The sequence below is a fragment of the Anolis carolinensis genome, chromosome 4 (assembly GCF_035594765.1).
Source record: "Anolis carolinensis isolate JA03-04 chromosome 4, rAnoCar3.1.pri, whole genome shotgun sequence".
NCBI classification, from domain to species: domain Eukaryota; kingdom Metazoa; phylum Chordata; class Lepidosauria; order Squamata; family Dactyloidae; genus Anolis; species Anolis carolinensis.
Window position 1 is genome coordinate 211,020,298 of NC_085844.1, and position 12,949 is coordinate 211,033,246.

The window sequence follows — 12,949 nt, forward strand, 5'->3', positions numbered from 1 at the left end:
CCTGGGGAGCGAGTTCCAGAGCCAGGGGGCCACTACGGAGAAGGCCCTTTCTCTCATCCCCACCAACCGTGCTTGTGACAGTGGCGAAAGCGAGAGGAAGGCCTCCCCTAATGAATGAAGAGATCGTGCAGGTTCATAGGGGGAGAGACGATCACAAAGGTAGGATGGTCCCAAACTGTTCAGGGCTTTGTAGGTGATCACCTGCACCTTGAATTGGATCCGGAAAGTGAATGGCAGCCAGTGGAGCTCCTTAAGCAGGAGGGTTGACCGCTCCCTATAGTGGGTTCCAGTTAGAAGCAAGGCTGCCGAGCACTGTACTAGTTGAAGTTTCTGGGCCGTCTTCAAGGGCAACCCCACATAGAGCGCATTGCAATAGTCCAGTCTAGAGGTAACTAAGGCATGGACCACCATGGCCAGATCAGACTTCACGAGGTATGGTCACAGCTGGTGCACAAGTTTTAATTGTGCAAAGGCCCTCCCAGCCACCACCGACACCTGCGCATCAAGCGTCAGTGCTGAATTCAGGAGGACCCCCAAACTGCGTGCCTGCGCCTTCAGGGGGAGTGTGACCCCATCAAGCACAGGTTGCCACCCAATACCCCGATCAGACATACGACTGACCTGGAGGACCTCTGTCTTGTCAGGATTAAGCTTCAGCTTATTCACCCTCATCCAGCCCATCACAGTCGCCAAGCACTGGTCCAATATCCGAGGGGCTTCCTTGGACTTCGGTAGAAAGGAGTAGTAGAGTTGGGTGTCATCCGAGTAGAGATGGCACCAAATTCCAAAACTCCGGATGACCTCTCCCAGCGGTTTCATGTAGATGTTGAAAAGCATGGGGGACAGAATGGAACCTTGCGGGACCCCACAGGTTAATGGCCAGGGTTCTGAGCAGGTGTCCCCCAGCTTCACCAACTGGGAACAGCCCTCCAGGAAGGACTGGAGCCACTGCAGAGCAGTACCCCTAAGGCCCATCCCGGAAAGCCAACCCAGAATGATACCATGGTCAATGGTATCAAAAGCCGCTGAGATGTCCAAGAGAACCAGCAGGGTCACACTCCCCCTTTCCAGTTCCCTGCAGAGGTCATCCACCAAGGCGACCAAAGCCGTCTCAGTGCTGTGACCAGGTCTAAAGCCGGATTGTGATGGGTCCAGAAAATTGGTGTCATCCAAGAAGCCCTGGAGCTGTGAGGCAACCACCCGCTCCAGGACCTTGCCCAAAAAAGGTAGGTTCGAGATATCTGAGGCTTAAATTTTAGTACCTTGAATAACTCCATGACAGATTAAGCTAAACTTGGAGGAGATTCACTACCTCACCAATACGGAAGCTATTGTCCACTGCTGGTGAGAGAAAGAGAATTTACAGGAATGCCTAAAGCTGGCTGTAATGGTTTATGAGATAGTGATACTTTTTGCACTACATGATTATAGCACTGTGATTCTACTCTAAAGATAATAAATACATCCTATGAAATCCTGGGTTTCATAGTTTAGGACAGAGCTTTCCATACGTTTCATGTTGGTGACACACAATTGCACGACACAGTAATTCAGTTTTACTAGCAAGCTGGAGGTTAAACCAACTCCTTATAAGAGATACAGGCACACACTTAAATTGTAACAATGAAATGTATGGTATCAGAACATATCTCATGAAAATCTTTTATTTATATATTTAAAAATATATGATTTAATGCTTATTTCACATAGATTCAGAGATTTTGCCTTACATTTGCATGACACATCTACACACTGAAGGTGAGACACTAACATGTCACAGTACACAATTTGGAAAGCTCTGGTTTAGTCCATTCAGAGTTCTCATCCAGATATCTCTAGAACCCCCACCCAACCTCCAAACCCCTAGGATTACTTTGGATGTAGCAATGGCAGTTAAAGTGTGAAGGGTCCCACATGGAAATGATTATTAAGAAAGGGTACGTAAGGATGCTATTGACCACAGCATTAAGAAGGGCCTATTTCACCCTTTTCGTGAGTCACAAAATTCACTAGGAACATAAGAGTTACAAATTAGTTATGTCTTCTTTCCTCCATACCTGAAAATAAGATATACTTGTGAAAACAAGCAAAAACTGGTCTTTGTTTGAATTATGGGCTCAGCAGTTGCAGTCTGGTTGTGGCCTGGTGCACATGCAGCATTTGACATTGATGGCATTCATTTACAACAGTGATTCCCAAAGTGGGCGCTACCATCCTCTGGTGGGCACTGCAGCAATCCTGGGGGGTGGTAATGGCACCTATTAGGAGATGGGGGTGGGGCCAGGGGAGGGGCAGGGCCTCTTCCCAAGTGCCGGAGACAGGGCTGAGCACCTGAGGCGCCTGTTAGGACACAGGGGGCGGAGCTAGAGGAGTCGGTGTGGCTTCTTCCCAAGAGCCCGAGACAGGGCTGAGAATCTATACCTCTCCTGAGGCGCTTGTTGGGACACAGAGGGCGGGGCTAAGGGGAGGGGCCTCTTCCCAAGAGCGCAAGACAGGGCTGAGCCTCTGTATACCTCCCCTGAGGCGCTTGTTAGAACACGCAGGCGGGGTATAGAGGTTTAGCCCCATCAGGCACTTGGGAAGAGGCCCCACCCCCTCCTCTAGCCCTGCCCCCTGCGTCCTGGCAGGCATCGCAGGACAGGGATAGAAGCTTCGCCCTGCCTCAGAGCTTGTAATTCCGCCCATCCCAGTCCTGGCCGCCCATTTGTGGGCCCGCCCACCTCCCTCTTCCCCCTCCCAGCCCTGCATCTTGGATTAGGGGAGAGGCTCAGCACCGCCCTCTTGAGCAGGAGGCACGCCCACCCCTCAAAGCCACGCCCCCCTTTCCAGGGGGCGCTGAGTAATATTTTTTCTGGAAAGGGGGCAGTAGGCCAAATAAGTTTGGGAACCACTGGTTTACAAGGGTTCCAAGTCACAGAAACACCACCCACACTAACACTTATGGGCTCACACATTCTGAGCACAAGCAGCAAGGTGAATAATTTTGGGTGGGAGAAAAGGAATAGTAGCACTTTTTTTCAAATTATCAAAAGCCTTGAAGTGACTATTCACTCTGGAGTATGAGTATTGGGTTAACTCACAGCAACTCGGGCCTGGCGTTCCTTCTCTCGTTCACTACGGATCCGTTGTTGCTCAGCTCGCTCTGCTCGCCTCTGTTCCTGTAAAAGGAAAACCCCAATGCACCTGCTTAAGGGATACTAATCTTATACTTGACCAATAAGTGTTCTGCTCTGAACTCAAACCATGTGGCCTCAGGCTTCTAGGATGGCAGTTAAAACACCAGTGCTGTCAATGAGGTTGGATTGAAACCTTTTGACAGCTGAGCAAGGAAATCCAAATGGTGCCTACCCAACATTAAAAACAGAATACTATGCCTACAATCCTAAACCCACATAGTACATAATAAGTCCTACTTCACTCAAGTGAGCTTTGCATAGGAATGCAAGATGAATAGTAACTGCTAAGAAAGGTTCGATAGCCTCCATGATCTGAGTAAAACCAGTTAATCACAGCCTTTGGGATGATATATGGGGTCATATAGAACCAGAGACATGTCTGTTAAATGATCAGGCCACATCAGAAATAGAGAGTGTTGAAAGGGTTCAGGGAAATATGTTACATTTAGCTAAAGTACTTTATTGCATGTGTGGAACCAGTTTATTGTTGTATGTTTAATGACTTTGCTATATAATAAATCATTACTGTTTCATTTTCTACATCTACATCTGGAGGCAAACTCATTTGGTCTGTGCAATCAATGAAAAAAGGTTTCAATGCTCATTACTAAGCTAGGGGGTGTGGGAAAACATTTCTAAAGTGTTTCTAAAATATCATTAAGGGTCTGTATTGTAACTATAATGATATAACAAATTCTTCATTACTTTTCGTTCAGTAATTGCTCAAGGGGGAACTACAACCCCTTTCAGCCAGGCAGGAAAAGCACAGTCAAACCACCCCCAACAGATGCCCATCCAGTCTTTGAAATAATAGCAACAATAGGAAACCTACTAGGTAAACTTTGGAGTTACTGCCTCTCAACTTTGCCTACCTCACAGGGTTGATTCAACTTCCAACCACCTCTTTCAATCTCAAAATCTCCTTAGCAAATTAACGTGGTGGTGGTGGTGATGGAGGAGGAGGAGGCACAAGGCAGTAAGCAGAATTCTGGGAAATGCAGTTTGGGAAGGTGAGGACTCCTATGGCAGAGAATTCAAAAGGCCCCTAAACTACATTTCCCAGAATTCTGCTCACTTCCCACATTAAAATGCTTGGGTTTTCCCTCTCTAAGTTGGAGAAGTTTTTTATAAAATGGAGGTGCTGCATTGCCTCCAGCTCAGCAGCACCTGTGACAGAGACCTGGAACCATTTACAAGACTTACATAACTCATCCGAAAGTAAGAGGTCAGTGTTTTGAATCTTAAGTTTTTTGCATAGCCACCCCTTGTGTTTCTTAATATTGCTTCGTACGTACGAATCTAATGAATTAGATCCAAAAAATGAATTAAAAATGAAGTTTTGCACACCCCTACTATTTTTTTAAGAATTAAAAAGGAGAATTGAACACACATTACCAAAAAGGTCCAAAAAGTAAACATTTAGTATAGTGGCCACACTGGATCCATAGAGGGATCTGAAGTCTCAAGGGACAATTTGTAAGATATGTTCCCAAGAGCTGAAATACTGGGGTGATGCTGAAGAGGACATTCATCAGATTATTTGCTTCTCTTTTGATAATCCACCCATTTTGCATCATGCAAAATTTATCGTGGGAAATTGGCTATGGCCATTCACAATTTCTTAGTTCATTTCTTAATGGAAGCAAAGCAGTATTGGGGATGGGGGGGGGAGCCTGATTTGGAGGCAGAACATGAAGAGACATGAGATCTACAAAAAGAGCAGAAGACTTTTTACAAAATTAAAGATCCATAGAAATCACTGCTCTTTGGGTGTGAAAAGAACTCCACTTAAACATTCCCCTGCTTTCTCCCGCTTTCTCCTACTTTCTCTTATTTTCACAAAGGGCACTAAAGCTGCAAGAAAGACAAATCACTAAAAGGTAAATTTACTTGATGTAGAGTCTCCTAATTTGTATGCATGTTTTTGAAAGGGAAAATGTATGACATCATGAAAATATATTAAGCAGAATCCAGAGTTCATCATGCACTTAATCATTTAAATTAATACAACAAGCAAATCATGACTAATTCAAACCTCTTCAGTTTTATTGAATCTGCTCTAACCTTGACAGAATCTGGAATCAACCCATTGTAATTTTGCTTTGGTGAAATACATGCCTGCATTAACATGTACTTGAAAGAGAGAAAATGTTGTACTATTGCTGCTTCATGTACAGCTATAAAAATATAATGATATACATTTTAGTTTTACAGCATGTGAACTCAAAGGTAAACTCCAGGGGTCATTCTTCCCTTGTTAAGTGTGTTTAGGATTACATCTTTAGGATCAAATCATGTGATGCACCTATTTAGAAGAGGTTCACTCTCAAGTGAGGAAAGATTTCTATTTGTGGAAACCAAAATTTTCCTCACCTACCTGGTAAACACAATTTGTGAGTGATTACCAAGGCACTTATTTTCCAATGGTGAAAGGGAAATATGTTTATCACTGAGAAATCACATTCTGATTAATGCCTTTCATCCTTAGTTTCTAGATTCCAATGACCATAATATTCACAGAGTCAACTCCCATAATCTATGGACCCTAACACTGACAGTTTTTTTGAAGCTATAAACCTTAGGCATTTCCAAAACTGGTCACAAATCATGTAAACTAGTCTGGAAGACAGCAGTATGCTATCTTATTAAATCTGTTGCCTAATATAGGCTTTGTCATCATAAAAACGCCTGGGTAAGTGATGTGCAGCAACTCGACATACAATTCTGTCCTTGAGGAATATCAGCTCTTCCTCCTCTTTCTTTCTATTTTCAAAATGGGCCTCAATCAGTGCTTGCAGCTCATTCAGATCCTTTTCCATTCGCTTGCGGTGAATGTCCTACAAGGCAAAAAACAACAATAAATGTCAAAGGCATTGTGTTATTGTACAGCATCAGAAGCAAAGCAATCTGCCAGTGAATATAAGGCAATAAAAACTGGGTTTATTGAGGTGGCAATGGATACTACTCACATCAAAGTCCACTCTTTCTCCATCAGGGATTTTTGGAGGTACCAGATTTGGCATGAAGAGTCTGAAATTAGTGGAGAAATAAAGACGTAACACATTGACATTAGAGCACCTAACTTCTGTTTCAGCTGATTTCTTTTTATAAACCCAAGAGTTGATTGACATCATCTCTGTTTTCACAGCAGACCCATCCATGAAGTCACTCTTAATCCAATTAATTTCAAAGAGTTTGTTTCTAAGTTTCATTCCAGTGTAACCAAGACCATGGCTAGCATCCTGTTTGGTATTTATGATGTCATCAGCTAGATGTACAACTTTGTACATTTTTCTTTTTACATTTAAAACTATGGTGCCACTGTTATGATCATTAATGTCCCCCAACCTCACCTTAAAAGCCAGCCAGCCAGCCATGCCAACAGAAAGTGTTCTATGGTGCTGGCAAGAAGGATGCGGATACAGCCCACCAGCCTGCCTCTGCTGCTGCAGCCAGCAAGCCATGGTTCAGTGAGCAATTGCAGCAGGACTTCTATATTTTTATTTTGCTTGGCTTTTATCATTTTTGAGGCAAGCATTTAGTTTTGCAGTCTCTCAAAGAGAAAAACAGTAAGAGTTTCACGATATAAATAGATTTCTTTAATCAGGAGCCAGCTTGGTGTACTGGTTTGAGCATTGGATTACAAGTCTGGAGACTAGAGTTCAAATCCCCACTCAGCTGTGAAACCCTCTGGGTGACCTTAGACAAAGTCACATTCTCTGAGCCTTTGAGGAAAGCAACTTCAACTCTCTTTTGAACAAATCTAGCCAAAGAAATATCCTGTGATGGCTTCACCTTAGGATTGTCATAGGTCAGAAACAGCTTGAAGGCAAAGAACAACAAACAAAATCAGATGAAACCATCCATGGGAGACAACAAATCTCTTGCTTTCATGGGCATTCCACCTAGATCAGGCTTGCACAACCTATGGCCCTCCAAATGTTTTGGACTTTAGCTCTCAGAATTTCTGACCATTGGACAAGATGGTTAGCTTCTAGGAGTTGGAATCCCAAACACTTAAAGGGCCACAGGTTGTTCGGGCCTAATCTAGATGCTGGGCCATATTACAGGACTGAGACAGCTCCTATACATCTAGGAGCAGCTGCAGGATGAGCCTCAATAAAACAAAGTGGACTCACTCCCCTATTGATTCACTGATAGCCCCTGGAGTAAATCATTTGGGAACTACTTGGGCTAAGGTGATATAGCCCTGCATTTAGAAAAGTTGGGGGGGGGGGTGTTCTGGAGTTTGATTGAAGCTCTAGTGTAATACTGTGACTTGAGTACAATGTGGACAGTAAGATTAGAAAAGGCACTGCCAACATTGCCTTTCCTTTACACTAATCAGGAATCATCCCTCATTCTTCCTGATCTCACAGGAACCTCTGCAAGGAGCATGCATAATATCCAGAGGCTTTCATGGAATTCTATGGCTGTCTGGCAATGGCAACAGCAATACAGATAGTAAGATGATGGTCCAGCAAGGCCAAAACAGCCTTGGTCCAGCTGGACTCTGCTATTGGTTGTGGGTGGAATGTGTAGCCACTTGCTCCAGACTGACATTAGATCAAAAGGCCAATGGAGATGAGCTTCTTGTGTGCTATTATCACCTGTTCTTTCCAAATAATGATTATATCACTATGTTTTTTAAAAACAAAGTTAGAATACTAATCTCAAGAATTCTTCAATACCTAGAGTGGACAATTAATGTAAAAAAATAATAACATAAACATTGCATATGCATCCATATGGCCGATGGTGTAAAACCTAGTTAATATTATTAAGAGGTTGTTACTCATCCATTTAAAAAGTCAGACCCTCTGTGAGCAATTTTTTAGGAAATAGAAAAGACCCTCCATTACAACTAAAATGAGAAATACATTAAACCCAATAATAATAAAAACCAGTGAGGGTGTGAAATCTACTATAACAAATCTCAAAACCCATGATGCACATTTTATTTAAACTGGTTGCCAGTTCCAAGCCAAGGGGACAATTTATAGCTCATTGAAGGGCGCCGTATGGAATGCCATCATGGTCACTAGGATTTTTACAATGACCACACCTGTCACTGTGGTCTTATTTTTCTTGACTCCGCTTATATGAGCCAGTGAGCAGCTGTAACAACTTCATATCTGGGCATGCTGGAGTGGGAATGCTATGCTTGAGATACCATCATATCTGTTTTCTAGTCCATGCAAACTGTCATGTTTCGCAGCGTCTGTCTATTTGCAAGCGGTGAATGAAGAGTCTAGATTTTTTTTTATTTTCAAAGTCTGTATTAACTACAATTCTATCCATCCATCCATCCATCTATCCATCCATCCATGTATCAACTGAGCTAAATAGCAAATATGAAAAACCTATGGCTTTCCAGATCTTTTTGTACTCCAGATTCCATCAATCTTGTCCAGGAGGGTCAAGGATGATGGGAACCAGAGTCCATGAACATTTAGGGAGCTACAAACATGCATTCTGAGATTGTAGAGTTACCGTTTATGGAATTTATTTTCATGTAATCAAGTGTCATTATGTCCCCCAGCTCAGTTCTAGCTCACATTATGAAAATGTATGCAAGAGCAATTTGAAGTATATGGGAAAAGATTTCTGAATTTAATAGAGCTGTGCAGTTTTAAACAGCACCCAGCAGATTGTGAAACAGGGTGATTGCATTTTCCAGCTAATATAGTCACCAGTTCCATCATGAAGTTTTGGCACCTGTCTTTTAATTTCTTTCCAGTAAGTTTATACTTACTACTTATCTCCCTTCTTCTCCACAACTCCTGCATCAACAACTATGCTTATACTATAACAAAAGCCAAAGGTATATATGCATACTTACTTGGGTTTGGGCTTAGATTCTCCTGAAAGAAACCAAATGAACATTTCAGAAGAAAAAGATATTTGCTCTATCTGTAGATAAATTGTAGAGAGGTCATACTTTTCCACTGATTCCATTAAAGCCTAGGCTGGTTTTATGAGGAGAAATGGTTTTGGTTTCCCAGTTATAGTAGTTTTTAAACTCTTTTGCATAACTTCTGGAGTTAATTTTATAGTGTGATATTGTTCATCTTTTCCTTCATGCATATACGTCATTGAACAAAGACTGGGATAAAAGGGCAGTGGATGACTTTGCTGTGGTTCTGGACCAAGATTTGTCTCCTAGATTTTCTAGGAGGCAGGAAGATGAAGGATGTGTCCCTTTCCTACCACCTCTGGTCCCCAAATATGTCTGGGAAGGCGAATTTAAGCATCTTCTTTGCAGTTCCGGCTTCAGTTTCTCAATAAAGAATTTGAAGTTTCTGTTTAAATCAGATATTCCTACCACCATTGATACAACTGGGATGATTAAGGAATGTGTACATCTATTGGTTCACTTCTGTGAAATTTCTGTATTGTGTGATCCATTTCGTAACCCTGACAGTCAAGATCAGAATCAATCAAATACAATTGTTCATATATTGGCCCTGAGACACATAGAGTCCCCATGTCATTTACCTTCTTCTGGTTCTTTAGCTTGCTCTTCTTGTTCTATTTTAAAAGAAGGGCAAAGAAATTTGATTAGAGTTTTACCACATAAATGAAGTTGTCTCTAGAATTCCCGCTCCCTCTTGATACGTTTTATTTCCTCTAAGTTGTGTCTGATATCATTCCTAGAATGCTTCATAGTTCACTCACTCATTGCTGGGAAGGTTTATATTACTGTTATTCTGGTATTTGGCAACTACAGAAAGCAAAGCAGTGTCCTGCCTGCCCTCAACTTCTTACAACAGCAGAATCTACAGGACAGAGGATGATGCGATCTCAGAGTTATGAATACCAGAGCATTTGGCTACACCAAAAACAGTCCAATTTTTGATAGGGAGACAAATCATAGCTTTATCACTGCATCCCAGGTCCAAACTTGGCCTATTTTCATTATTGATGCTGGTCCAATCTTTTATATTTTTATAAGACATAGCTAGCTCTCCATAACATCAATACATACCTTCAGCTGTGGCTTCCTCTGCATCTTCTTTGATTTCCTCTGCTTGTTCTTCTTGTTCTATAAAATAATGAAACATGACATTGAGAACTAATTATTTTACTTCTGAGATCATGAAACCAAGCCATTAATTAAGATGCTACCCAAAGAAGAAAAGAAGGTGGGAGATACAGAAGATGGCTAATGAATAACAATACTGATTGTTCCAGGATGCCAGACTGATGCCAAAATCCTCAGAAGCTCAATTGCCCACTCTGACAACAAATGGCAAGGTGGCTACCCACCTGCTCACCTAACTTGTGTTTCAGCCACCATGGGAAGAGACTCCAGGATGACCTCCTCCAAGCTTCAGCTTACTGCTCTAAGCAGCCCCCTCCTTTCTCCCTTCCCTTCCTTTAACCCTCTCACTCTCTCTTCTACCCCACCTCAGCAGGACCACCTCATGAGAACACCACAGTTTGGGTAGGGAAGCAGATGACTAAAAGTGATCTCTGTAGTCACCATTGTCCTGAATGCCAGTTGATGTGCCTTAATGAGCCTCCTTGAAGCTTCTGGCAGAGGGAAATCAAATGCTGGACCAAAAAGGCCATTGGTTCGATGCAGAACAGATAATTTATGCATGAATATGGTTCTCTTTCCATTTAATATAGGAAAGCAGGCGGAACTTGAAGCTGGACTGGCAGCTTCAACAATGTTATAGAGACAATGTCCAGGGAACCCTGGAAGTTTCCCCGAGGGGATTCCATTGCTCTTCTGGTTCACTCATTTTGCCTATTGGTAGGGCCAGCCCTCAGTTATCATTAAACAAGACATATGATGCACAACCTCCAACATTTCACAGAGGAAAACTGGGACACATATAGCCAAAACATCAGAATATGGTCAAGATGAAAAAAGTTATTGCTGAGGAAGAACCAACAAGCTAGGAGGAGCAGTAGCAAAGCCTGCTGGAGATGACAAGTTCCTGCCCTCTCTTCTCTTTTTCCCTATGCTAAGTTAACTGAGTGAAAACTATTTTACACTTTGATCTCAGTTTGCAGCAAGTGAAGCTGCTGAGGGTGGAAGTGGTTGGAAGAGAGACATGGTTGGAACACGGACATTGCAAATCAGAACCATTCCTGGGTTGTTGTGTGTTTTCCAGGCTGTATGGCCATGTTTCAGAAGCATTCTCTCTTGACATATCACCCACATCTATGGCAGGCATCCTTAGAGGTTGTGAGAACCATTCCTACCAAAATGGGACAATGATAATGTTGACCCTTGTTCAAAAAAATCTTGGAAATTGTTTTGGTGCCACATTGACAATAGTCTATTAGAGATCCTTAGACTTACTTTCCTTGGACTCCCTTGGAAGAGGGAATAATTTCCAAATCTGTTTAGCTTTCTGGTGCATGCTGATGCACAGTACAAATATGATATGTCTCTCATGCACAAAACAGCGAGGAATATTCTGCATCATTAATAAGCAGTGATAAAGTATAATGAATAGAAATGTTCTACTACCGTCTTCCACTTCTATCCATTCTTCTTCTTCTAAATCAGGGCAAACCAGAGGCAGTGAAAGGGAATAAGTAAAGAAGGTTAGCAAGGGATCACATACAGATGTGGTATCAAACTAGTATTTCTACAGATAGCATGGCTGTCTCAATCAGTGCTGATCTTTGCTTCACATCTGTGCCAATAGCCAATTTTCTGTTGCTAAGCATTTGTGAAATCAGATATTAGCAGAAGCAATAAGATATTAATGCTTGGAGTACATTCACAGCAGACATCACTATAATTATGTCTTCATTCAAACACATAAGAGCAGTGTGCACGTAAACATGAAACATATCAATTGGCTTCTAGCAAATCTTTGCTAGTAACAGAAAGCTTATCTGAAACTTGTTTTCCCATGGGCTGGTTTTCCTTGAATTCACACTTAAATAGTCCACTTAGATGCATAAAGTAATTGTTTAGGTATTCATAGAACAAAATTAAGAACAATCCAATTATTCTAACTTTATTTCCATAGTCTTTTGGCATGTTAAAATGACATCTTCAGTAAATCAACCTGGGTGAATAAATGTGTACCTTATGTTCCCTTTTTAAGGTTAGTTTAATTTTTATTACAATTGTTTATTTTTGTTTAGTTTTGTTTATTTATGCAAAAAGATGTCAGTCAATCTTCCCTTCTCAACACTCAACTTAAAACAATTAAAACACATCATAAAACTCTTTCTGCAATAACTGTCCAAAAATCAAATAAACCAGCAATTAATGGTGCATCTACACTGCAGAATTAATGCAGATTGTCACCACTCTAACTGTCATGGCCAAATGCTATGGAACCATATGTGTTGTAGTTCAACAAGGTTGTTAGCTTTCTCTGCCAAAGAGTGCTGATGCCTTACCATCCTAAGCATTAGACACAGCAGGAATGGAATGGGCACCCAAGTGAAAGTTACTTTTAACATAATTTTTTTTACATAAGTACAGGAGGAAGCCTAAACTCATGTGAATATAAATAGAAATTGTATGTGCTGGGTGCCACTACAGAGAAGGCCTCCCCTTTCTCCCCAGTCACAGCTCAGATGACCCCCACTTCAATCAGATACTTATCGATAGCTAATTACACAGAATATTGAAAAGGATATTATGTTCTGTCTGAAAGAGAAACATCACTAATCCCAGATATTATGGCCAGTGTCATGAGTATATAAGCCTACCTTCTTCAATGAAGTCTTCTGCCACAAGCCGGAAAGAAGAAGGGGGAAAAAAACAGGCAGAGTTAGGATGGTTATTTGGA

At 41.8% G+C, this 12,949-nt stretch overlaps 1 protein-coding gene across 3 annotated transcripts in view; it reads right to left on the reverse strand.

Moving 5' to 3' along the window:
- Positions 1-12,933, reverse strand: part of tnnt2 (troponin T2, cardiac type) — a 163,356-nt gene extending 150,423 nt beyond the window's left edge. For 2 of the 3 annotated variants that reach the window (XM_062978698.1, XM_062978697.1), the window contains exons 1-7: positions 11,665-11,694; positions 10,165-10,221; positions 9,675-9,707; positions 9,019-9,040; positions 6,146-6,206; positions 5,897-6,013; positions 3,081-3,158 (exon numbers count right to left, since the gene is read on the reverse strand). In XM_062978698.1, the coding sequence (XP_062834768.1) occupies positions 3,081-3,158; positions 5,897-6,013; positions 6,146-6,199 (249 nt within the window). In that variant the 5' untranslated portion in view covers positions 6,200-6,206; positions 9,019-9,040; positions 9,675-9,707; positions 10,165-10,221; positions 11,665-11,694. Of the gene's footprint in view, positions 1-3,080; positions 3,159-5,896; positions 6,014-6,145; positions 6,207-9,018; positions 9,041-9,674; positions 9,708-10,164; positions 10,222-11,664; positions 11,695-12,869 lie in introns of those variants that run through there. The other variant, XM_062978700.1, reaches the window with a different exon arrangement.
- Between the last annotated feature and the right edge of the window lie 16 nt (positions 12,934-12,949).